Genomic DNA, 26,595 nt, shown 5'->3' with positions numbered 1-26,595 from the left:
GGCACACACACAGTACAGACACTGCACAGTCACATTCCACACAAATACCACACATATAATACACATTGACATCATACAACTTACATACACTGCATATACATATGCAACATGCACACACACAATACACACAACACACACCTAGCCCCCAAACACACCATATCCACACCCCCTCATGCACCTCCCCAAACAGCCCATGTTTGTGCCATAAGACTGTCGGTGCTGCAGAGCCCTGTGCTTCTGCTGCAGCCTCTCCCCTCCACACAGCGCAGGAAGTAAGAGCTAGAGAGAGCCCTCATCTCTCCCATTCTGCCATGTCTGCAAAGCTGCGATTTACTGGAGGCAGAGTGACTTCCTGCTGGGGCTTCATGCCAGGTGATTAGCAGGGAGAGGTGGTAAGCGGCCCTAATACACGCCTCCCTGCTCCTCCTGCACCCGGTCCCTCTGCCTCCTCGCAGGCCTAATTGGGCAGGCTTCCCTTTCAGCCCTCCCGAGCATGCGGTCACTAGGAGACCACTCGCTGCATAAGGGCGGCCGCTGTCGTCAGGTAGAGAAAATAGCCTCTTCCCCAATGACCTTTTGAGACTTTCATCTGTGAATGTCTGCTTTGTGCTCCTCCTTAATGAATTCTGAAGACATTTCTTTTAAGATAGGTGGGGTGACCTTTCCTTCAAGGACGGGCTTGTGTCTGTCAGGCCTGCCATTATCCCAAGTGTGGCTCTCCCCCTCAGGGCCAGAGCCACTGGAGGCCTCTCCCACCTTCCATCAAAGTGCACAGGTTTCCCAAGAATAGGACCCAGTCGGCCCAGCTAGCAGCCTGGTCCAGACCCTGTGTGCTACCTGGAGAGAGCACCTGTGCACCAGCCATTATACGTCCCTTATCCAGCAACCTGAGCTACGACATCAGGGTGACCATAACTAATTACAGTGGCTACCCTTCATTCAAGTCCTACCAGGGCACAGTCCACATGACTCCATAACCCCACGGCCAATTAGGTATTGGGGAATGCTTATGTAGGTTAGGGAGTGAGGCTTAGAAAAGTTGTGTCTTGCTTTAGTAGCTACATGGCTACTAAATGACAGGCCAGGGCTATGTGAACCCAGCATTTTGGACCCTGTCCTGGGCTTTCCCCCTGGTGCTGCATATTCTCCCCTGAACTTGACCCTTTCAGCCTGAATATGACATAACGAACTTCATGTGTTTACTACTGCGATGAAAGAATGGGTAGTTAAAAATTATCATTTAAACCTCTTATTTGTTTAACTTGCCTCTTATCTGTCTGGTGGGACCTTTAAATAAATGGTGAAAAGAGCTAAATTGAAATATTTTATTAATCAAAGATATAGTCACAGTCAGTGTGATAAATATGTTTCTATGACTGCAAGACAATTTCTGCCAGATCAGGAACCTGCTCTAATCCTCTGACACCAAATGTCTAAAATTCAACAAGATGGAAAGCTCAATCCCTCTCTTAGCAGCCCATTCTATAGTTGGACTTTTCTAAGCATTAGATGGTTTTGTTTTATTGAGAGAAACCACATGAAATTGCCATTTTCTGTAGGAAAAATATAAGACATTTTAGAAGTTCAACTTGCTAGTTGAGGACAAATCTGCTCTTTGTGCTCATTTGCCTTCGATCTGCCCCTAGAGCAGGACCATCAGGTTCTGCATCACACTTGATCAAGGCCCTGCGAGCATTTAAAGACACCGGTCAGCCTTGCTTTGTAACTCTCCTTTCTTGTCTAATTTTCTCAATTGCTTCTGTGTTCATATTTCTTAGATTCTCCTTCTCCTGGAGGGGCTGTAGGGAAGTCAAAGGTCAAAAGTCATATATTCATTCATTTAACAAATATTTCTCAACATCTGAAGATAACAGGTACCTCTGGGCATTTACAATTCACTGCGAAAGATGCACAAAATAAAAAAAGTAATATAATATAATAATGTCAAGTAGCATATTATAATTCCAAAGGGTGATGGAAACTCTGAAGAAAGTTTATGAAGGGTGAGGGGAGAGAGATTGGGGGGAATGGTAGAGTGAAAATTGGGGGCTCTCTTAATAGGGAAGTAAGAATAGGTCTGAGACTTTGAACTGAATTCCAAATAAATGTGTTGCCTATCATGTGTTTGTTAAATTAAGCAATGTAAATGTCCATTGTTTTTGGTGATCAGAGTTTTTCTAGAAAACAGAATGATTAAATAAATATTTATCTAATGTCTGTCATGAAATACCTTCATGACCATCCAAGATCATACTTCAAGTATTCTGGAGAAATAAAATAGTGTAACAAAATTATAATCTAGTTTTCTGATGCAATCAAACATATCACGATGCATCAGTCTTTTAAAATGGTTAGAGGATATTTCCTAAATATTGGAATTGACATCCACAGAATTGTGAAAAATGGGTACCCAGGTGACATTCCACAGCACAAATATGCTTCTCCTATAGCACTGACATGTAATTAACATTCAAGTCCATTTCATTTAAGTCCCATTCATTTCTGTTTTCCTCCCAGGGCATAAAGTTGAAGGTGTTGTAGAATGAAGTCTGCCCCCCCTGCCCCATCTTTGCTGGCAAGACCCCTGCTTCAGGGGCAGGCCTTTCTTCCCGTGGTTGGTTCTTTCCTCTTCTCTCCTCTCCCACTTCGGCTGCTTGCTGACAGCCGTGCCTGAGCACAGGTGAGCACGAAAAGGTTGCTAGATGCTGGCAACGTGGAGAAAGTCAGATGCTCACCACTTCCCATGCCTGTTGCTGCTGCTGGACTCGGTGTCCCGACGAGAGAAAGGAGCTGGGCCGCCTCCTGCCAGTCTGATGGGTCAGCCTGGAGCAGTGGCCATTGGCCGTGGGAATTTCCTAGAGTGGAACCAGGACCTGCCGGGTTTTCAACATCATGATGTAGTGCTCCCTCTTCTTGTCTCTAAAACTTCCTCAGGGTAGAAGACCCCCTGCCAGGGATCCACACCAAATGTTTGCCAAAATCGCACAAAGGTACTTGTTATCTCCCCCTTTCCTGTTGGACAGATACGCACGCAGGCAGGAGGTGGTGATGGGAAAACATCTTGGTTTGAAGGTTTTGTGATTTCAGGCCAATGTTCATGAGGTCAATACCACAGTCTGTCATGTTGGTTGTGTTCTGGAGGCTCCTGTCTTCGCAGAGGCTTCCATGGACCCAGGGGAGCTCCTCTCCAAGGCTTTGGGTTGTGTTGTCCACCTGTCACTCAATTCTGAGCACAGCTGGGGCACTGCCATGTGAACAACAGTGACAGTGACACACGCTTACTGTGTGTGTACTGGCATCGTCCTGAGCCTGCATTGGCTGACTTACCTCCCACTAGTGTTGTCTGTTACAGTTGAAGAAACCCAACACAGAGGTGCCAAGTAGTTGTCCCTGTTGCCCAGCGCTACATGTGCACCGTGTTACATATGCTGGGCCAGGGCATCGCCATTGATTTCCTTGGCAGTGGTTACTGAGTCCATTGGTGTCTCCTCTGGGCTTGTCCTCGGAACTATTTGAGGGACTTGCTTTCCAGTCAATATCCCCTAAGATAGCTTCATTCCAGAACCAGATGACATGGCCCATTTGAAATTGATTTTTTTAAATTGATTTTTTTTAAATTACAACAATCATGTAAATATTATTATTATAATTTATTATTTATTAGAAAACATAGAAAAGCTAAAGCATAAAATTGACCTTTTTTGTGTGTGTGAGTTTTATTTATCTGTACTTTCTCTGCTTTGTTATCAAGTTTAACCAAGTTATGTATATGAGCCCAATCTAATAATAATGGTTACAACACAAATCAGGCTTCACATTTTCCTAAGCAACCCACCACCCCCATATGATCTTGCTCTTTCCATCCTAATGTGAGCATTACCCACTGTTGTCATCATGATCATTATTATTTTACCTCTTGTGAATCGTCCCTGTAGGACCTTCTGAAGACGACATTGGACTTTCACAGCCTGCAGAAGCTCGAGTTCAGTGGCATCAGAGGCAACGCCCTGAGTCAGCAGGTCCAGCAAATGGACCACGAATTTCAGGAGATGCGCAGGGTCTTCTCAGAGTCCTGCCACGACTGCCTGGACCCCCAAGGCATGGTAGGGCTTGGAAGGCCAACTTGCAACTTTTGTCTCTTTCTCAGCTGCCTCCAGCCTGTAGGGCCTGGTATTTTACTTGCATTTTCTGTTTCCTTTGGCTTTATAATCCCAGGGGTTGTATGAAGGGAAACCTTCTTCGTGTCAAGAGAAGAATCAGGGAGGACCTTTTTCAACTGCTGACTGCTCCAGACTGATGGTGTCTAGGGTTTCAGAGATGCTGAGATGTATATGGGATGGCTTTGAGCAGCGAGCAGACCGGGCACATCCAGGCAGAATTCTGATAGTGTCTTGGGTAGGGTTGGGAGTGGGGGCAGAGCTTTGCTTTTCTGATCAGACTCTGGTTTGCAAGGGAGTACTCAGGGATGAGAGGACGGCCAGACGTGCATTTTCATGATTGGACCACAGAGCCCACGCCCTAGCCCTGGCCCAGGAGAGCTGAGATCTTAAGTGCAAATCCACAAGAGACAAAAAGAAGAAAGGGGGCCAGGCAGAAATAGGGAATGGAGTTCCCTGAGAAGGGAATGGCTGGTTGCTGGAAAAGGAATCTTAGAGTGAGTGAGTGAAAAGGAGGAAGAAATTAGAGCAGATAATCTGCTCTGAGTGCCTTCAGTTGCCTAGGGAGATCTTAGCAAACCTGGAGAGATGTTGCTTTCTAAGGAAGAATGGGGGGAAATGGCATACTACAAAGCAATCATTACTATTATTTTAACTCTTTATGAATTGTACCTATAGGATCTTCTGAAGACAACCATGTATTTTCTAAGACAAAACAAATAAACAAAACAAATGATAAAACAGAATTCTATGCACAGGGAAACATACCATTATGTTACTATAGTTACTATACTGATTTTCTACTTACTTTGTCTTTTTATAAGAATATGAATTACTATTGTAAAGCAATAATAACAAATAATAATTCCACCAATTAGGGATTTCAGTTAACAAAATTTCTCTGAAAATTTCTACAGTCTTTGGGTTGCCAGATAAAATATAATAATTGGGACACATATTAAAAATAAATTCATTGTTTATCCAAAGTTTAAATTTAAATGCATAGCCTATATTTTTATTTGCTAAATTTGGCAACCTTAGAAATAATGGCTAGTTGTTGTCTTAATGAATTAAAATGTACTTAGAAGAAATAGTGTGTATTAGTTTAACTAGCTTACTTCCTTCCTAATGGCTAGATTAGTTTGGTTACACTGATTAAACAGGATTTAGATTTGGGAAAGGAAGGAAAGTAGGAGGTATGATGGTAGCCCCATTGCTGGGGTTGTTGCTGTTGAGGTGGCTTTTGGGGTGGCATGAGCTGGCACTGTGGGTGATAGAGAAGGGGCTTCCAATGGTGGAAGAGGAGGCACAGAGATAGAATGAACCGGTGCCAACCTCACAATTTGACTCACTCACAGTTTGCCTAGGGTAGGGGTCGGCAAACTCATTAGTCAACAGAGCCAAATATCAACAGTACAACGATTGAAATTTCTTTGGAGAGCCAAATTTTTTAAACTTAAACTATATAGGTAAGTACATTGTTATTAACTTAATTAGGGTCCTCCTAAGGCTTAGGCAGAGCCACACTCAAGGGGCCAAAGAGCCGCATGTGGCTCGCGAGCCACAGTTTGCTGACCACTGGCCTAGGGGAAAAAATGCAGCAGACATGGGGTAACTGTATGTCTACATGGATGAAAACTAAGTCATGCCAAGGTGAATTTTGGGAAATGGAAATAAATTCTTGGTCTAATGATTCAAGTGCAAAGATTAGTAGAGAGCATAGTGGGACTGGCTTTTGCAATATCATGATTTTCTATGCCTTTGTGATGTCTCTTCAGGAATTTGAGAATGATGTCTCTAAATTTAACCAGAGAGTAGAAGATCTTGACCGAAGACTGGGGACTATCTTTATTCAAGCCTTTGATGATGCACCTGATTTGGAGCACGCCTTTAAGGTTCGTTCAAGCAGAGAGGGAGCCACCCTATGCTCAATCCTCCCCCACCCTCATCAGCGGAGGATCGGGGATACTCTTCCAGCTGTTTTGCTCCTGCAGATATGAATTGTTCTTCGTCTAATAGAGAGGGATCATGAGTGCGCTAGGCAAGGGAGTGCGCAGAATTGGGTTTCTCAGATTGGTCACTAATGCTTTTCTGAAAGCATGATGATGTGAAAATACTTTTCAAAAGAGTTTCTCCCCTTGGGTCTGATCAGTAGGGGACCCACTGAAAGTGAAGAGCTCAGCTGTAGTCACCATCCTGAACCCAGGGTTCTGCAATACCATGGCTCTTTAACCACTGCTGTCAGGGTCGTTTGAGCCGAGGCAAACCACTTACCGTAATTGGTTATGGCATTCAAGTACAGTAACTAGAATAAGAAGACGTGAGCCCTTGCCCTGTATCGCCAAGATTAGCTGGTACAAGGATACGGAGAAGGTTTAGGATGATGAGTAGCTAAATGGCTGCGCAACTGAGAATTCTGAGTTGTGAGACATAAAGACATGACAGATCTGTAAACTATGGAGAGACCATATCTGTAAAGCCTTAAGGATTAGAACCAGAATTCATCAGTGGAAATGACAAGGAGGCTGATTTTGGCTCAATAAAGGAAAGAGATTTCTGTCAAAACTATTTAAAGACAGAATGGACTTCCTTAAGAAGTGGTTAAGTTTCCAGTCACTGAAAATGTCCAAGCATAGACTAGAATCCATGCTATTCTAGAATATTGGGTAATCCAAATTGCCAGCCCTCATTAGTCATTGAATCTACCTATCTATGTCTATCTATTTACATATAGGTATGTATCTCTTACATAAATACTATTTTAGAGGTTATAAAATGTACAACCTCTAATAAATACCTGGCATTCCACAACTCACATAGAAAAACGAATAGGATTTCTCTCTTCAAGCATTTGAACTGATTCCAGAAATTAGTCTCTCTGAGAATTTTTTCTTGCTCCTCTCAAATTTTAGCCTTCCAAATTCTCAACACCTAGCCTACTTAGCTGCTTCTTTTCCTCTCTATCTTCACCCTCCTTCTCGGTTTTAGGTCTTTTAACATTTTTATTATTATTATTATTTTTTGTTAATCCTCACCCATTTTTCCATTGATTTTTTTTAGAGAGAATGGAAGGGAGAGGGGGAGAGAGAGAGAAAGAAACATCGATGTGAGAGAGACACACATCAGTTTGTTGCCTCCTGCATGCTCCCCAACAGATCTGGGAAACAAACTGGCAATCCTTTGGTGTGCAGGGGGGCTGATGCTCCAACCATTGAGCACACTGGCCAGGGCTAGGTCTTTTTTTTTTTTTTAATATATTTTATTGATTTTTTACAGAGAGGAAGGAAGATAGAGAATTAGAAACATCGATGAGAAAGAAACATCGATCAGCTGCCTCCTGCACATCTCTTACTGGGGATGTGCCCGCAACCCAGGTACATGCCCTTGACCGGAATCGAACCTGGGACCTTTCAGTCCGCAGGCCGACGCTCCATCCACGGAACCAAACCGGTTTCAGCTAGGTCTTTTTTTTAATAGTCTTTTTAATATAGATCAGCTTAACCTTTCTGACAAATTTAAGTTTTCTCTTTATTTTACTCTTTATCCAGATTCTTATATCCCACGAGGGTCCAATAGATAACTTAGCAGACAGGAATCCTTCTCCTTTAGAAGGCAGTCTATGAATATCCACCTACTAATAACTATTGATCCAGTAGCATAATAACAATTGTTTGACCTTCTTACATTACTAGGCATATGAAAGAAAGGCCAGGAAAGAAGACTTATGTAACCTTGGAAATATTGAATCTGTGACTTGCTCCTCCTCTTTCTCCATCTCCCCTGCAGCTGCTAGACATAGCAGGCAACCTCCTCGAAAGACCACTGGTAGCACGAGATACATCTGATAAGTACCTGGTGCTCCTCCAGATGTTTAACAAAGAATTGGATACAGTGAGGACAATCTACAGTCAGCGTGTCCAGGAGGAGGCAGAACTTGGTAGGCTGGTTGCCAGGGGATTTGGATGGGGGAGCTCTACTGCTGGGAGGGGTGAAACTTAATCCTCTTGTATTTGTTGAATGTCTACTATGGATCTATGTCATTCTCCTGTAAAAGCAAGGACAGCTTGTAGGTAATCCAGAGCATTTGGCTGATTGTAGAGTTCACTGAGCTGTGCATTTCCCTGTATCCGGGGCTGAGGTGGGCAGGGTGGCTCAGAGCAGTGAAGTCTTGACAGCCTGTGGGCAGCTGAGACCTTAGCCGAATAGCTGGGTTGACCCCTGGTCAATGTTGCCACAGTGATTAATCTTCAACATGTCTCAATTCCACGGTAGACTTTTATTTTCCTTTCCTGATCCTTCCAATGCCATAGCAACCATACTCCTGGAGGAAGGAACCAGCAGGAGCCTGACATGGGCGGTACCAACCACAGTGTGATGTCTCCGTTTTTATTGCAATTCTTAGATGCCCTGTCTTACCTGTTTGAAAGTCAAACACAAGTTCAATTCAACTTCACAAACATATCTTGAGTCTTTGCTATATGCTAGACACATGTTTGGGCACGAGATGCAGAGGGAAGCCAGGGTAAGGGGTAAAGTAATTAATACCAAAAGTAAGTAAAGTAAGAATGTCCAATCTTTGCTAACTCTGGTCAAGCACTTCGTAGTCCACATGGCCATGGCCTGGTTCTTCAAAAGACACACCAGGTAGGAACAGTTTCCTAGCAGATTATAAGTAGTCCCTGGCTCGAGTTATAAGGAACTGTAACAAAATAAGATACACGGTGGCTGGGATATCCGGGGGGAGTTTGTGGAGAAGAGGGCTTTGAGCCATAAAAGGTGAGAGAGGGGAAGCAAGAAGAAGCAAAGGCCTCCAGAGAAATGAGAGGAGAGTATTGCTAGGTACCAGGTGGACCTTCCTGTGGGCAAACAGAGTCCGGGGCCAGACTGTGAAGGCCTCTGAGTGCCACCCTAAGGAATCTGGAACCCCGTGTCCAGGCAATAGGAAATTTTCCACGGGTTTTAAGTAATGGAGTGGCAAGACCAGCATGTCTATAAACAGGTTTCATCCTGAGGTCATTTAGAATTGTGTCCTCTTAGGAAGTCATTCCCCGAAGACCTGCTGGCCTCACCTTCATGTGGGCCATCCTCATGACATCCAGTCACATACAGAATTTGAAATCTCAAATACCTTAGGAGGCCACACTCGTTTTCTCTTGCTGCGTAACAAATTAGCGCAGCCTCAGAGGCCTGCCAGCGCCCATCTTTTAGCTCAGAGTTCTGTAGGCCAGCAGCCCAGCCTGATTGCCTCAGTTTCCCACTCAGAGTATCATGAGGCTGAAATCGAGGTGTTGGCTGGGCTGACTTCTCATCTGGAGGCTCGAGGGTGGTGGGGAAATCCACTTCTGAGCTCATTTTTGTTGGTAGGATCCAGTACCTGGTGACTGACTATCTGCCTGAGGTCTCTATTTCCTTGTCGGCTGTCACTGGGGGCACGCCCTATCCTGCCATGCGGAAAGGCTAGAGGCTGCCTCCATCATCCAGCACACTGACTCCTCCTCACCCTTCAGCTCCCTTTTCTCCCTCTGCCACCAACCAGAGAAAACTCTGCTTCTGTGTGTGGCTCGCCTGAGTAAGTCAGCCCACCCAGGATCTGCTCCCTGTTGCCATGAAACATCTCATCACAGGAATGATATTTTATCCTATTTGCAGTTCCCACCCACACTGAACGAGGAGAGGACTGTGTCAGGGTGAGGGCCACTGGTGGTGTCTAGAATACTGTGGACCATAGGTCTGCGCTCGCATGAGACAGGGAAGTGGTGGAGCTCATGACGATGAAAGGAAGACACCACCGCTCAGCTCCAGCTGCTGTGTAGATGTGGAGGCTGGTATTTGCCAGATCTTCCCATTTTACTAAGAAAGCTGGACACTAATTTTTTTTGCTGATTTTGTTTTTTATTGTCTAAAGTTTTACATATGTTTCCTTTTTCCCCAATTGATCACCCCCGCCAGTCATTCCCACCCCGGGCAAGCCCCCACCGTCCCAGTGTATGTGTCCATTGGTTATGCTAATATGCATGCATACAAGTCCTTTGGTTGCTCTCTAATGCCACCCCCTCCCCCACCCCTACCATTTGTCTCTGGATCTATTCTTTTTTTATTGTCCAAAGTTTTACATATGTCTCCTTTCCCCCCAATTGATCCCCTCCCCCTATCCCTTCCCAGCCGGACAAGCCCCCACCATCCCAGTGTCTGTCCATTGTTTATTCTAATATGCATGCATATAAGTCCTTTGGTTGAGGACACTAATTTTTTAAAAACAAAATCTCATGACTGAAATCTCAACAACTCAGATAAGCAAACTGACACACTGCATGGAGTAAAGTAAGGGTGTCAGGCTCTGTTAACCCTGGTCAAGCACTTCGTCATCCGCATGTCCTGGCTCAGTCATAACCTTATTGAATTCGCACATAAGCCATTTTACCGAGGGAAAAACTGAGGCACAGAGAGATTCAATTGCCTGTTAAGGCAGAGTTCCTCAACCCTGACTGTACAGTTAGAATCCTCTGGAGAGCTTTCACAAAATACAAATGACGGGGCCCCACCCAAACCAACTGAATGCAGAATCAGGCGTCAGTCTTTTTAAAGACCCCCACATGATGCAGATGGGTAGCCAGGTTGAAAGTCACTGATGTGAAGTTAGAAAGCCAGTGAGTGGCAGAGCTGGGTGTGACCCCTGTCTTCTGACCCTGTCCCATGCTCTCCCCAAGGCCACTGTTACTCCTTAGGCAAGCACAGTGGCCTCCAGTAACTCCCATCTCCCGTGAGCACAGGGTGACTTCAGCATGTGGACTAGCTGGCAGGGTGTTCCTGGGCAGAGGGGCTGGGAGTCAAGCCTCACTCAGTCTGGCTGTGCTGTGTCTCCAGGCTTCTCCCCGGTGCACAAGAACATGCCCTCAGTGGCTGGGGGTCTCCGCTGGGCCCAGGAGCTGAGGCAGCGCATCCAGGGTCCCTTCGCCAACTTCGGGCGCATCACACACCCGTGAGTACCTTCCTCCTGGATGGGGGGTTTGATTTAGGCCTCTGCTCCTGCTCTGGATTTTGACTGTTGCATTAATGCATCTCACTTACGCAAGGCATGAAAATTGTCCGTGTTTCTTTCCATGTTCAGCATCTGACCAGTGTCTTAGTCTATTTGGGCTGCTATAACAGGATGCTATAGATTAGATGGCTTATCAACATTAGAAATTAACTCCTCACAGTTCTAGAGCCTGGGAAGTCCAAGATCACGGTGCTGGCAGATTTGGTGTCTAGTAAGAGCCCTCTGTTTGGTTCATAGACAGCCGTCTTCTCGCTGCATCCTCACATGGCAGAAGGAGCAAGGAAGCTCCGTGGAGTCTTCTTAAGAGGGCACTAACCCCATTCATAGGGGCTCCACACTTGTGACCTAATCACCTAAAAGTCCCATTACATTGGGGAATTTGGCTTCAACATATGAATATGGGGGAGGGAATACACACATTCAGTCCATAACAACCAGATATTGGCCAAACAGTAACAAGACGGATACATTTGAGTTGACTACTGGGACCCCTGGTGTTAAATGAGGCTGGATGGACAAGAGGCTGGCTCCTTTTGCTCCAGGAGATTCATTTCTGGAGGAAAGTGAGTCAGGGATTTGGAGCTCTGTGGAGTGCGCCCACGTGTCTCCCTCTGATGCATGTCTCTTGGCTACTGAGGCCGCTGGAAGAGGAAGTGTGGTGTGAGGACCTCATCTGTCAGAACGCCCCAATGCTTGTTAAAATTCAGGCTCCCACCTCACCCCTCACCGACTGGTCTGAGTCTTGGGGCCGGGTGGTGCCTGTGGATCTGCTTCCTCTGCGAGCTCCCTGGTGATTCTGCGGTGACCAGATGTGGCCTGCCTCACAGCTGATTCTGGAAGCCGAGCTAGTTAGAGGCATGTGAGCTGCTGGGAGTGAGAGAAGAGCTGTTGGCGATACCGTGTTCAGGATCCTAGGGAAGGGCAGTCTTCCTCTGACCCCTCTTTCTGAAGACTGGACATATGAAAAGCAAACACAACAGGAACAAAGGAACTGAAATCTGGGCACCAACATCACAGGTTTTTGAGCTATAAATGGCCTTAGAGACCATCTCACCCAGGTGGCCAGACATGGAAAGGTCTCAACATCATTAATCATCAGGGAAATGCAAATCAGAACCAGGAGAGATCACCCACACCTGTTAGGATGGCTGTCATCAAAAAGATAGGAAATAACAAGTGTTGGTGAGGATGTGGAGAAAAGGAACTGTCTTGAGCTCTGTTGGTGGAATTTCAAATTGGTGCAGCCACCATGGAAAACCATATGGAGGTTCCTCAAGAAATTAAGAATAGAACTATCAATCCCCCCAGAAGGCATATACCCACTGGAAATGAAACCATCATGTCGAAAAGATGTCTGTGCCCCCATGTTCACTGCAGCATTCTTTACAAGAGCCAAGACATGGAAACAACCTAAGGGTTCATTGGTGGATGAATGGATAAACAAAATGTGGCATAAGCAAAATAATAGAATATTATTCAGCCATAAGGAAGAAGGAGAGCCTGCCATTTGCAACATGGAGGGAGCTGGAGGGCATTGTGCTAAGTGAAATAAGTCAGATGGAGAAAGACAAATACTGATGATCTCACTGATATGTAGAATCTGGAAACAGAGCTTAAGAAAAAGAGATAACATTTGTGGTTATCTGGCCATCAGAGGCATGAGTGGAGGGTGCGGGATGGGTGCAGGTTTTCCAAAGAGACAAACTTCTGGCTGTAAGAGGAAGCAGCCGCGGGCTGATGCACAGCTTGGCGCCGTAGCTAACGGTGCTGCATGGTGCACTTGAAAGCTCTTAAGTGGGCAGATCCTAAAAGTTCTCATCACAAAGAAAACACCAGTCCTTCCCTTTTTTTGCATTTATATGAAATGATGGATGTTTACTAAACTAATTGCAGTAGTCATTTCACAGTGCATGTAAGTCACTATGTACACCTTAGACTAAAACTGGGGAACATGTGAAAAGACTAACTGCTTTCAGAGGAAAGAAGATGATGTCAAGCACCCAGGATGGCATCTAAGGGGCCTCCCCATGCCCAGCGCAGCCGAGCAGAAAGACAGGACACGTGGGGAATCTCCCGCCTGCTCTAGAGAAGCTGCAAACCGAGGTTTTCATGTGAAGCACCCAACTTCAAAATTAGCAGGCAGTCCGATTTCTCTCACACTCCTCACAGAGCAAGCACGCATGCCGGAGGTCAGGTCTGATTTGTGGGTCACACCCATGTGATCTCTGCTCTGGTCTGGGCTCTTTATGTTGCTGATGGACAGCTGGAGTGAGGAGGTGCCTACAGAACTAGGAGCTGGGGGAGACCTGGAAGTCCGGGTCTCCGAAATCCCAGCCCAGAGCACTTCCCAGGAACCCCTCAGCCATGGCAGGTCTGGCCCAGAGCAAGCTGAGCCCCCTTCTTCTCAAACACACCCCCCAAGTGGGAGGGAGAAGATGAATGAATGAAGTAGGCTGCTGCCAGGACTGTGGACTGTGGGACTGTCACAGATCCTGTTCCCTGGAGCAGTTCTTGACATGCATGTGCAGGATTTACATGTGCAAGGAGGGGGGGATGGGCAGAGAGAAAATTGAGCAGGGGTATAGTTGCAAGGAGGCCTCAGCAGATCCTCTGGGGGGGACTCTGGCCCTGCAGGTTACAGGACTTTGTACCCCCACATGAACTACATGATGGGCATGGGATGTCAGGGAGGTGGCTCCCTTAGCTGAGGGTGTTCCCACAGAGTGAGGCAGCCTTGCCTCACCAACAGCCAAAACTCCCAGAGGGAGGCTGAGGAGTGGGAGGGGCCATGGGAGTGCCTGGTCCAGAGAGGGGATCTGAATGGCAACCCAATGCCCTTAACAATCCCATGGAAAGTTCCACTTGTTTTAAAAATGAATTCAAAACTGCACTGTGCCCTGTAATATATATTTATTGGTTATTACAAACTAGAGACCCATTGCACAAAGATTTGTGCAATAGGCCTTTCCCCTGGCTGCCAGCACCAGTTTTCCTCTGGCACCTGGGACCCAGACCTTCACTCTGGCCACCGTCTTCCATCTTTGCTCTGGACACAGTCTTTGCTGCGGCTGGAGCCGTCAGTCTTTGCTCCTCACTCCAGCCAGAGTCTTCAGTCTCCGGCCAGAGCTGCTCCTGTAGTTCCTTCCGCCCCCCCCCCCCCGACCCTCGCCCTCATAGCTTGATCGCTGCTTTGCCTGCAGACCTCGCCAACAGGCTCCTGGGTCCCAGGGGGCCGCCTTGCCTGCTGCCCGGCTTTCCGATCACGATCACAATCACGGGCGGCAGGCAAGGCGGCTCCTGGGTCCCGGGGGGCCACCTAGCCTGTGGCCTGGCTTTCCGGCGTCTCCTGGGGTCGCACACAGGGGCCTGGATGGCAGCTCCTGGTGTCCTGCCCTGCCTGCAGTATGCAAATTAGCCGCCATCTTTGTTGGCGGTTAATTTGCATATCGTGCTGATCAGCTAATGGTAATGGTAGCGAAGGTACATTTAATTACCATGTTTGTCTATTATTAGATAGGACTTTTTTATCCCTCACCATGAAATGAAATCCAATCTACAGGGAGTTTCACAGCACCTACTCCTGTGACATCTCAAACCTTCCAGGGGACTGCGGCAGGCCCCAGCGTGGGGACTCTCCCCTCTGTGTGCCCCAGACTCTCTCTTCCGTGTGCCCCAGACTCTCTCCTCCGTGTGCCCCAAACTCTCTCCTCCACGTTCCCCAGTCTCTCCCCTCCGTGTGCCCCAGACTCTCTCCTCCGTGTGCCCCAGACTCTCCCCTCCGTGTGCCCCAGTCTCTCTCCTCCGTGTGCCCCAGACTCTCCCCTCTGTGTGCCCCAGACTCTCTCTTCCGTGTGCCCCAAACTCTCTCCTCCACGTTCCCCAGTCTCTCCCCTCCGTGTGCCCCAGACTCTCTCCTCCGTGTGCCCCAGTCTCTCCCCTCCGTGTGCCCCAGACTCTCTCCTCCGTGTGCCCCAGTCTCTCTCCTCCGTGTGCCCCAGTCTCTCTCCTCCGTGTACCCCAAACTCTCTCCTCCACGTGCCCCAGTCTCTCTCCTCCGTGTGCCCCAGACTCTCTCCTCCGTGTGCCCCAGTCTCTCTCCTCCGTGTGCCCCAGTCTCTCTCCTCCGTGTACCCCAAACTCTCTCCTCCACGTGCCCAAACTCTCTCCTCCGTGTGCCCCAGTCTCTCTCCTCTGTGTGCCCCAGACTCTCTCCTCCGTGTGCCCCAGTCTCTCTCCTCCGTGTGCCCCAGACTCTCTCCTCCGTGTGCCCCAGACTCTCTCCTCCGTGTGCCCCAGACTCTCTCCTCCGTGTGCCCCAGTCTCTCTCCTCCGTGTGCCCCAGTCTCTCTCCTCCGTGTGCCCCAGTCTCTCTCCTCCACGTGCCCAAACTCTCTCCTCCGTGTGCCCCAGTCTCTCTCCTCTGTGTGCCCCAGACTCTCTCCTCCGTGTGCCCCAGTCTCTCTCCTCCGTGTGCCCCAGACTCTCTCCTCCGTGTGCCCAGTCTCTCTCCTCCGTGTGCCCCAGTCTCTCTCCTCCGTGTGCCCCAAACTCTCTCCTCCGTGTGCCCCAGACTCTCTCCTCCGTGTGCCCCAGACTCTCTCCTCCGTGTGCCCCAGACTCTCTCCTCCGTGTGCCCCAGTCTCTCTCCTCCGTGTGCCCCAGACTCTCTCCTCCGTGTGCCCCAGTCTCTCTCCTCCACATGCCCAGTCTCTCTCCTCCGTGTGCTCCAGACTCTCTCCTCCACGTTCCCCAGTCTCTCTCCTCCGTGTGCCCCAGACTCTCTCCTCCGTGTGCCCCAGTCTCTCTCCTCCGTGTGCCCCAGACTCTCCCCTCTGTGTGCCCCAGTCTCTCTCCTCCATGTGCCCCAAACTCTCTCCTCCACGTGCCCAGTCTCTCTCCTCCGTGTGCCCCAGACTCTCTCCTCCGTGTGCCCCAGACTCTCTCCTCCGTGTGCCCCAGTCTCTCTCCTCCGTGTGCCCCAAACTCTCTCCTCCGTGTGCCCCAGTCTCTCTCCTCCGTGTGCCCCAAACTCTCTCCTTCGTGTGCCCCAGACTCTCTCCTCCGTGTGCCCCAGTCTCTCTCCTCCGTGTGCCCCAGTCTCTCTCCTCCATGTGCCCAGACTCTCTCCTCCGTGTGCCCCAGTCTCTCTCCTCCGTGTGCCCCAGACTCTCTCCTCCGTGTGCCCCAGTCTCTCTCCTCCGTGTGCCCCAGACTCTCCCCTCTGTGTGCCCCAGTCTCTCTCCTCCATGTGCCCCAAACTCTCTCCTCCACGTGCCCAGTCTCTCTCCTCCGTGTGCCCCAGACTCTCTCCTCCGTGTGCCCCAGTCTCTCTCCTCCGTGTGCCCCAGACTCTCTCCTCCGTGTGCCCCAGACTCTCTCCTCCGTGTGCCCCAGACTCTCTCCTCCGTGTGCCCCAAACTCTCTCCTTCGTGTGCCCCAGACTCTCTCCTCCGTGTGCCCCAGTCTCTCTCCTCCGTGTGCCCCAGTCTCTCTCCTCCGTGTGCCCAGACTCTCTCCTCCGTGTGCCCCAGTCTCTCTCCTCCGTGTGCCCCAGTCTCTCTCCTCCGTGTGCCCCAGACTCTCTCCTCCGTGTGCCCCAGTCTCTCTCCTCCGTGTGCCCCAGTCTCTCTCCTCCGTGTGCCCCCAACTCTCTCCTCCACGTGCCCAGACTCTCTCCTCCGTGTGCCCCAGTCTCTCTCCTCCGTGTGCCCAGGCCCTTGAGTTGCCGACTCTGATGGCTGGAGACCCCATGAATGAGTGACAGTGATGTCTGCCATGTTTTGTGTTCAGTTGCCCTGCAGATTCAGCCTGTGGCTTCTTTTATGGAGTCAATCCATCCGCACCACAGACTTCCTTCTACTTTCCCTGCATCGCTGTCTTTCTCTCTTCCAGCCTCTTCCTTTCCCAGGCATGAAATGAGATGGGGTTATGAGACCTGTGGAAGTCCCACAGCTCGGGAGGGGAGGGCTGGGCGAGAGCCGCCTGCTTTGAGGCCCTTTCCCCTTCTCCTCTTGGAGCCACCTGCGTGCTTGCATGGAGGGACTGAGCGCCAGAAAGCCAGGGCTTCCTCTGCAGCGGGGCTCACACTGAGAGCCAGGGCATCGGTGAGAAACCTGCGTTGGCTTAAAGAGCAAACGGTGTTAAGGAATCTTTGCAATAAGCTGCCTTATTTTGCTAGCAGAACAAACAAAAACAGACCCTTCAGCACAGTGTGAAGGTTCCTGAAAATTATAGATATTTCGCCAATTTTCCCAGGGCCTGGCTCTCGTTTTCTGTTGCAAAGTGTCAGACAGGAGCAGGTGCGGGTGGCGGTGTGGGCACCGGACTCTGCTCACGCTCCTCTGTGGTCATCATTCCTGTGGGAGCCCCTGAGCATGTCTGTGCATGTGGGCGAGTGTGTATATGGCACGTGTGGTGCATGTGTGTTCATTGTGTGTGCACATATAGGGGCATGAGAAGTGGGTGGGAACTTCATGTAAACGTGTCAATGAGTGGCAGGTCTTCTTAGAACATGTCCTAGATGGATTTCAGAGAAGGAAAATATATACACATAAAACGGTGTCTATGTGTGTGTGTATAAGCATTGTTATGCAAATATGTAAACATTGTTATATAGTTTTTGTTATGTGTAATGTCATATATAGCTTTTTCTTACATATGAAAACTATGGCACCTAGAATTTTTTTTCATGTCTTGATTTCCCTCTTATTCAGGTGTCTGAGGACCTGATGTACCTGTGCATGCCTGGCTGGGCTGGGGGGAAGGGTTGGTGCAGCCCCGTGGGAGAGGTTCTGCCACCTTCACCTGTGGGGCTGCCTGCATTGCAGGAAGTGCATGCGCCCTCTAGTGGCCGATGGGGAATGTTCAGGAAGAAGGAGGCGGGCGCCTTTGGGGCATTTGGAAACCAGCCCGGGAAGCTGCTCAATCTCTTCTTTATAGGCTGCAGTTTGTTAATCAGATCATTATTCTGACTTCTAATTCGATGCCACTTTCTTCTCTTCTTATGGGTAGTTGCATGGAATCTGCCGAAGGAAAGCGGATGATACAAAAGTATGAAGATGTGCTGTCGTTGCTGGAAAAGTGAGCAGCGCCTGGGATTGCATTGCCCTGCAGCTTGCATGGCCCCACAGAGCCCCGTGCCGGCTCCTCATGTTGCTCTGTGTTTTAGGTTGTCCCCACATTATCTGTGAGCTCAGTGCTCTTGGGTTACACACACAGGGCCCTGGGGAACGCAGTCCAGCCTAGAGACAGCCGGAAGTGGGCCACCCCTCACGGCACCCCGAGTGCAGTGTCACGGAAAATCGCAGTGGCTGCCTACTAAGCAGAAATTTAAAAAAATGTTTCCTGTAACTTTTTATAGAGAAAACATAAGAATGAAATTTACATGGGTTCCCAGTTGTTCCTGCTTTAAAGCTGCAGTAAGATTTTTTGGGGGTGCTGGGTCTAGTGACCGTACTGCCCACACTGTTACCAAATCCGATATGGTCACTACATACCCCATATGCAAAGCCTTTCGGCGCTTCCCATCATCTCATGACCACACAGGAAAACCCTCCCTGGCCTTTGCTTTCCTCTCTAGCCTCCACCTTTGCCCTCTTAGTCTCAGGTAGAGACTAAGCACACAGTAGGCTGTTTCTCACCTCCCAGCACACAGTAGGCTGTTTCTCACCTCCACCCTTTGGCCTTGCTGTTGTCTTTGCCCAGAGCACTCATCCCTCTTTCACTGTCTAACCCAGTGGTTCTCAACCTTCTGGCCCTTTAAATACAGTTCCTCATGTTGTGACCCAACCATAAAATTATTTTCGTTGTTACTTCATAACTGTAATGTTGCTACTATTATGAATTGTAATGTAAATATCTGATATGCAGGATGGTCTTAGGTGACCCCTGTGAAAGGGTTGTTTGACCACCAAAGGGATCGTGACCCACAGGTTGAGAACCTCTGGTCTAACCTCTCCTTGTTCTCTGAGATTCAGTCAAGCATCACTTCAACCCCCGATCCCTGAAACCTTCCGGCATCTCCTTACCTCCCTCCCCACCCCTGTCATCAGAGGCCTGAGCCCTGTACATCTCTCCAGGATTGCCTTGCTGTATTCTCTGTTTGCCCAAGCCCAGCACATGGTAGATGCTCCGCCAATGTGTAATGACTGAATGACAGATGTCTGCAAGTGACATGAAGGTTCCTATGAGAGCAAATCCTACCCAATAGCTTCTTCCAACATTTACCGAGACTGATCACGACTTCCCTTACCGCCTAGAAGGACCCCCTGGAGCGTTTCTTTCTACTCTCCTCTGATTTGAGCTGTGCCATCTTTAGAAGTAAGGGGTTACTTGCAGGAGCTTCCATGCCTAGCTGAGTCAATGACTTTGACAAGTATGTATGCAGCCCTGGTCCTGTGGCTCAGACAGCTGGAGCATGGTCCTGTATGCCAAAAGGCTGCAGGTTTGATTCCCGGTCAATGCACATGTGGGATGCAACCAATCATGTTTCTCTTTCTCTCCCTCTCTCTCCAAATATCAGTAAAAACATATCCTTGGGTGAGGATTGGGGGGGGCGGGGGGTGGGGCGGGGCAGGGAAGAATATATTCAGGTATTTTACTAGTATCTTTAGTTCATGAGATAAAGAGATAGATAGACTGTACATACTATATATGTGTTATGTATGTTAGTATATGAAGGCACTTATCTATACCTTCAGTTACTCATTGCCAGGCATGGGGATGCTGCTTTCAGGTGCCCGCTGTTCCCCATCCTTGCAGGTACGAGACAAGACTGTATGAGGACTGGTGCCAGACGGTGTCGAAGCAGTCACAGTACAACCTCTCCCGGCCACTTCTGACACGAGACCCAGCGACTAAGCAGATTACCGTCAACTTTAACCCACAGGTAAGTCGGCCACAGGAATTTCTTACTGGGTTTCTGAAGAGTTTTGCTTAATTTTGCTGATTTCAAAGGCAAACAGGGTTTTCATATGAATATGAAAAAGCTGCTCCAAAGAATCTGCATCCGGGATTTCTTTTGGGGATAAATCCTGTGGTGTAGTGTTTTAAGTTGTCCAGGGCTCACATTTCTCTCCAGGGTTAGCCAATATATTTGCTTTGATTTTGCACAGCAGGAAATATCACAAAATATATTTTTTAACTTTTCATATGATAGCATTATTATATACCTGACTTTACATATAAAGTTAGAATGACAATTACACTTAAGATTAACTAATCAAAAAGTTTAATTATATTATAGATATGCACTATCTGAAATTTCAGAAGGCACTTAAACAGAGATTGCTACCCATCTTTGGGCAGATAGGATAATAGCATTACTGACCATTTAGTGCCAGACAACTGACTGGGCCCGCTGTGAATGCCTGCCACACATGAAGGCTGTTGACTGAACACTGGGAGGCCAAACAAGCGTGAGTCCTGGTTCCTGCTCTCAAGGAACCCACAGGCTAGTTGGGAGCTGGAACGCCAACATGCAAAAATCTGTCCTTACGGGGTAGTGTGTGATCAATCTCAAAGGAGTCGCTCTGGAAATAAGACTCTGGATTAGTGACTCTCCACTGAGGCAATTTCCCCCTGGGGACATTTTTGTTGTCAAACATGGGCTAGGTGCCAATAGCACTGAGTGGGTAGATACCAGAGATGCCTCTGAGCTCTCTACAATGCCCAGATGGTACCCACCACCAAGAGAGTTTGTCCAGAATAATAGTGCCAAGGTTGAGCAGCCCTGCCGCAGACGGTCAGAGGGTGCAGACCAGTGTGGGCTGTGGCAGCCCTGGAAAGCGTAATGCTGGAGAGGACATGACCACAGCTTAGCCCAGGTCAGGAGGTGCATCGTTCAGCTAAAAAAGTAAAAACAAAAAATACGGACACACTGAGCGAAAGCAGTCACCACTTCTGTCTGGATGGCACGTTCTCCAGGAATGCAGTGTAGAGAGAGCCAAAACTGAGCATATTGCTGTCTTTTGAGAACGCTGAAGGTTAAGTAGACTATCAATTCTGGCTGAGCTAAAAGTCAATAAAGGAAGTTGGAGGGTCCATTTTTTTTCACTTTGGTAAGTCTGTCATTTGAGTAATTTTATCAGCATTGTCTGTCAGCAGTATTGGATATTAAATGCCCAAAGAGATGAGTTTCTGGATTACCAATGAGGCCAGAGTCTAGAGATTGTGGTAATTATGTCCTCGGTATAAAACAGTATTGAGGCTGGATCACCCCTCCTCTCTAGATTCCAAGAGCAAGGACTCTTATCTGCCCCAGTGTGCAACACACAGTAGGTGCTTTTTGATGTTGTAGGTGATAGAAGGGAAAGGAAGTGGAAGAAAGAAGTGAGAGAAGAAAAGGGGAGAGGAGATAAATCCCTAAATTATAATGTGAGTCAAGGGGAAACAACTACAAACACAAGTCAGAGAAGAGCTAACATCCCCGATTCCCACTGTCCAGCTGTGTGGCAACAGCTGAGCTGTTAGGAATGAAGTCACATGTATATCAGTCCAGAAGCACATGAGCAGAGCTTTGCTCCATTGGGGCCACGCTAAGAATTTTATGGGGAAAATTATATGTATGTATGTAGAAAATTTATTTAAATTATTTAAATGCCCGATTCTTGGACATTTCAATTATTTTCTAGTTGTGTCAATATGTATTTCATAGATTTTAGGATGCACTTTTACTTTATATCTTTGAAAATGGCATGCATTTGTAGTGTAAAAAACTACCTTTTTTCTTTCCTTCTTAGTTGTAAATATAGCAATAGTGAATATTACCATCATTGACATCTTATAATGGAATAAAATATGGCATGAATAATGCTACAATAAGTATCTGCCATTATTATTGCATCTATCTGGGATTATTTCTTTGGAATAAATGCCTAGAAATAAAATTGCTGGCCTAAAAGGTGCTTACATTATGAGACTTTTCACGTATATTGTCAATTTGTTCTTCAGTCATTCTCCTGCCAGCAAGATATCCATTTCTTTCAGCTTAATGAACTAGAAAAAATACAAAATCTCCACATTGCTTTAACTTTGTTCACCTGTTCATTGGCTGTCTACGTCCCTTCTGTAAATTGCTTGTTCGTGTCCTTTGCCCACTTTTGAGTGGAAGTGCCCTCTTTATCTGTGAATTTGTTAGAATATTTTGGAAATGTTTGTCAGATATTTTAAAAATCTGCTGCAAATATTTTTACCATGTGAAGCATGACATTTTATTATGTATCTGATATTTTATGCATATAAATTTTATCTTTTATGATTGTGTGTTTGGAATGGCCTTCTCTACCTCTCTCTCTCTCTCTCTCTCTCTCTCTCTCTATATATATATATATATATATATATATATATTATCTCCCCACATTTCTTTTTTGTTTTAAAATTTTTCTTATTATTTTATTTTATTATTATTATTTTTTAATCCTTACCCAAGGATATATTTCCATTGATTTTTACAGAGAGTGGAAGAGAGAGGGAAAAGTCAGAGAAACATCGATGTGAGAGAAACACATCGATTGGTTGCCTCCTGCACACGTCCCGACCAGGGCCCAGGTCAGGAGAAGCCTGCAACTGAAGTACGTTCCCTTGACCAGAATTGAACCCAGGTCCCTTTGCTTCACAGGCCAACACTCTCTCCACTGAGCCAAACTGACCAGGGCCCACATTTTCTTTTAATTTTTATTAAAAAAATTTTTAATTGATTTTAGAGAGAGAGAAGAGGGAGAGAAAGAAACATCAAAGATGAGAGAGAGTCATTGATCCACTGACTCCTGCACATCCCCTACTGGCGCTCGAGCCCACAACCCGGTAGTGCACCCTGACTGGGAATCAAACTGGTGACCTCCTAGTTCATGGGTTGATGCCCAACCACTGAGCCACACCAGCCGGGCATGTTTTCATTTCTTACATTTAAATTTTTAATATCTACCTTGAGCAAAATAAACCAGGAGACTGAAGTCATTTCCCTGCCTACTTGTTAGCATTCGTCTTAACGCTAAGCAGGTTGGCTGGGTGACAATGAAGGCTGGCCCAGAGCCGCTGAAGGAGAGGTGGGGGCTCAGGTGTCTTTATGTGAGCTGGGGGTGGGGAGTGGAGGGGGAATCTATGGCCTGGTATGTTTTGTCATACATTCTATACACATTAGTCCTTCCTTGTAAGTTCAGAGTAAAGGTGATAAGTAAGGAATGATGAGCAGTGCTCTTAGAAACGCTGCCAGCAGCCTCTGTGTTTTTCATTGACCCACATCTGCTTGGCTTCCCACTCCTGCAGTTGCTGCTAAGCTCAGGGCCCCGTAGAAGGTCAGAGGCTGGTGACTCCCATCCCCTGACCTCCTCGCATATGAAGACACAAAGACAAGCCAGCCCATCGGGCTATTTTAAATGACTGTATGTAGCCACTGAAGTTATACAGTGGGCACCTCCTCCCAGCCCCGTCAGTGTCTAGCTGTGACCATGTGTCTGACCTCATTTGGAAAGAATACCAGAAGTCTAAACCCGAGGCTTCTCATGCTCCGGGTGGCCCAGACCGGGTGATCAGTCTCCCCCATACCAGCACAGCCATGGGACCTGGCTCAGTCAGCATGAGCCTATCATGTCATCAGCCACCTGCCCTCACGCATCACGGCGGACCTCTCCTGCTATCACTGAGGTCTCCTCTCTCAGGTTTTCCTCTCGCTCTCGGTGATTCACAGATTCGGTTAATCTGCTGCTTTCTGAGTCCTCTTCCTTCTGCCCAGTACTCACTTCCCTTCTCTGAACCCACACTTAGGGAACGGGCAGGAGCAGGGGTTGAGAGGGACCAGAAGACCTCTGGTCCCCTGGGGTTTTCCCATCTCTGCTGCATACTGCTGCTCTTTGCTGCCACTGAACTACAGCCATCTATGTGGATTCTCTCCCCCAGCTGGTGTCTGTGCTGAAAGAGATGAGCTACCTTCAGCCCCGGCAGCTGCAGCACATCCCGGAGACCGCAGCAGCCATGTTCTCCTCCAGGGAGTTCTATCGGCAGCTTGTGGCCAACCTGGAGCTGATGGCAAATTGGTACAACAAGGTTATGAAAACACTGCTGGAGGTGGAATTCCCATTAGTGGCGGAAGAGCTGCGGAACATCGATCTCCACCTGCGAGCTGCGGAGGAGGCTCTGAACTGGAAAAGCGAAGGTAAGGCACCACCCGGAGTCTGGGGCGAAGGGGGAGAGTCCAGATCCCAGTAAACGTTGTGGACACTCAAACAATTACCTGGTAATGTGGGTTGCGTTTGAACACAAGTCTGTCTTCTCAGACACATGTCCGAGGTAGCGAAGGCAAGGAGGTTCGGTATTCTTTCTTCTCTTTGGATGTGACTAGTATATTTAGAAAAATGTGCTGCCACACGCGGGGGCAGGCTCAGAGAATGAATGAGATCTCCCGCAGTCTCCCGCACATACGGGGCACTTCATGAGTGAAGGTTCTTCCTGTATTACCATTGTTACTTAATTTTCTTAACTGGGCTGTAAGTGTCTTATAAGGGAATTATGCATTGACTTCAATGCAATACACTTTTATCGATGGATTAACATATGTGGGGTACTCTGGGGGAGAGGGGGTGGCCTGTGGAGAGAATGTAAAATATGAGGTATGTGGGAATGGCCCTACCCAAAAAGCTCACATTTAGTGAGGATAACAGACATATGTACAACATAAATTATACAAGAAAAGCTATGATAAGAAGCCATCAGAGAGTTAAATATAAAGTGTGGCAAACCACAGAGAAGGAAGATGGATTTGCATTAGGGTCCTCAAAAGAGTGAAAGTTTGAAAAGAAGGTCAAGTCAACTCCTGGAGGTCTTGGAAGGTCATATTACACAAGCCAGAGCTTTATTCCATATACAAGAGGGAATGACATTTTCAATATTTAATACAGGGAAAGTGCTTAAAAAATAAGATTCATTAGCCTATGTAAAGTCGCCAAGTTACACTGGCATGCCCCAGAAAAATGCACCAGCTTTCGTTTCTTTCCCTCCATAATCAGGGCTTTGGTAAGAGTTAGCTCTTTAATACAACTAGGAAGAAAAAGGCTGCTTGCGAAGACATAACCTGTGCAGAAAAGTCTTTTAAAACCCATGAGTATTGGATCCTTGTCTTTCACAGCAGCTAGACCTTTAGCTATGCCACTGTCAGCTATTTCAGTTAATTCTGTTTCTTCTGGGGAACAGGCATTTGGGATTATGTCATTCAAATCACCAGTAGCATTCATGACCTTGAGAAAAGAATTCAGAAAACCAAAGACAACGTGGAAGAGATTCAGAGCATCATGAAAACATGGGCGTCTCCAATATTTAAGAGAAAGGATGGGAAAAGGGAGAGCCTGCTTTCTGTGGAGGATCAGCACGATCGGATGGAAAAATATTACAGCTGCATCAGAGAATCTGGCCTGAAGATTCACGCTCTGGTTCAGGTAATCACCAGCCCCTCAGACACACAACCACGAGTCCCGGGGACGCATCACGAGGTGTGTTTGGTGCCGGAAGGGATTTTGAAATTAGAACAATAGGTGTGTGTCTTCCGCAGTCAATGATAGACATTTATACTGAGAGCAAAAGAACTAACGCTAATAGGTAGGGGGAGTGAAAAGTCACATTACAGCATCAGTGTCAAAGTTAGTGCTGTCTTGCCCTAACCGGTTTGGTTCAGTAGATAGAGCGTCGGCCTGGGGACTGAAGGGTCCCAGGTTCGATTCCGGTCAAGGGCATGTACCTTGGTTGCAGGCACATCCCCAGTGGGGAGTGTGCAGGAGGCAGCTGAATCGATGTTTCTCTCTCATCGATGTTTCTAACTCTCTATCCCTCTCCCTTCCTCTCTGAAAAAAAAATCAATAAAATATATTTAAAAAAAAAAAGTTAGTGCCGTCTTCATGATGGCCCCACTTAGTCATCACATGACTTTAAGTGCCACACCAAACCCCAAGGAGAGAAGGAAAAGTCAAGGACAGAATCCTAAACTACCCAGTGCACCAACTGTCCCCAACTCGCCTGCACAACCTGGTGTGGAACTCCAGCATCATTCTCGTAACCCAGCTCTATGGAGCCTGAGGAGATGGTAACTCTCGCTGCATTTGATGAAAGAAGGAAAAATGCAGTGCGCACCTAAAGCAGGAAGGCTCTGCCTGCATTGGGATAGACAGGGCAGCCTCATGGCCCATCCTCAAAGACTGAGGAGTGGAAAGAGCTGTTAGGGGTCGCCAGCTGCCACCTACTGCAGTGGCATGGGGCAGTCCAGCAGGCTGACCTCATGCACACGGTCAGTGATGGATTACAGCTGCTGGTTGGGGGTTATCCGTGGTGTGAAGTACAATGAAATGCCCTGTTGGCTTTCATTTTCTTGACTTTGTTTTCTAGTGCATTCATTTCTGTCCTTTATGATTGCTTTCT

The 26,595-nt window shown here is 47.5% G+C and overlaps 1 protein-coding gene across 1 annotated transcript in view; it reads left to right on the top strand.

Moving 5' to 3' along the window:
• The window catches only part of DNAH9 (dynein axonemal heavy chain 9), a gene marked incomplete at its 5' end in the record, with an annotated part of 338,080 nt that overhangs the window by 22,078 nt on the left and 289,407 nt on the right, over positions 1-26,595 (top strand). Inside the window, 8 exons of the mRNA XM_081109536.1 lie at positions 3,936-4,103; positions 5,936-6,052; positions 7,944-8,094; positions 11,022-11,136; positions 18,208-18,276; positions 19,957-20,083; positions 24,091-24,346; positions 25,381-25,622. Coding sequence (XP_080965662.1) covers positions 3,936-4,103; positions 5,936-6,052; positions 7,944-8,094; positions 11,022-11,136; positions 18,208-18,276; positions 19,957-20,083; positions 24,091-24,346; positions 25,381-25,622 — 1,245 coding nt within the window. The remainder of the gene's footprint in view (positions 1-3,935; positions 4,104-5,935; positions 6,053-7,943; positions 8,095-11,021; positions 11,137-18,207; positions 18,277-19,956; positions 20,084-24,090; positions 24,347-25,380; positions 25,623-26,595) is intronic.

Source organism: Myotis nattereri (genome assembly GCF_964212035.1).
Source record: "Myotis nattereri genome assembly, chromosome: 16".
In the NCBI taxonomy this organism is placed as follows: Eukaryota; Metazoa; Chordata; class Mammalia; order Chiroptera; family Vespertilionidae; genus Myotis; species Myotis nattereri.
This window is presented reverse-complemented; position numbering and strand designations above follow the sequence as displayed.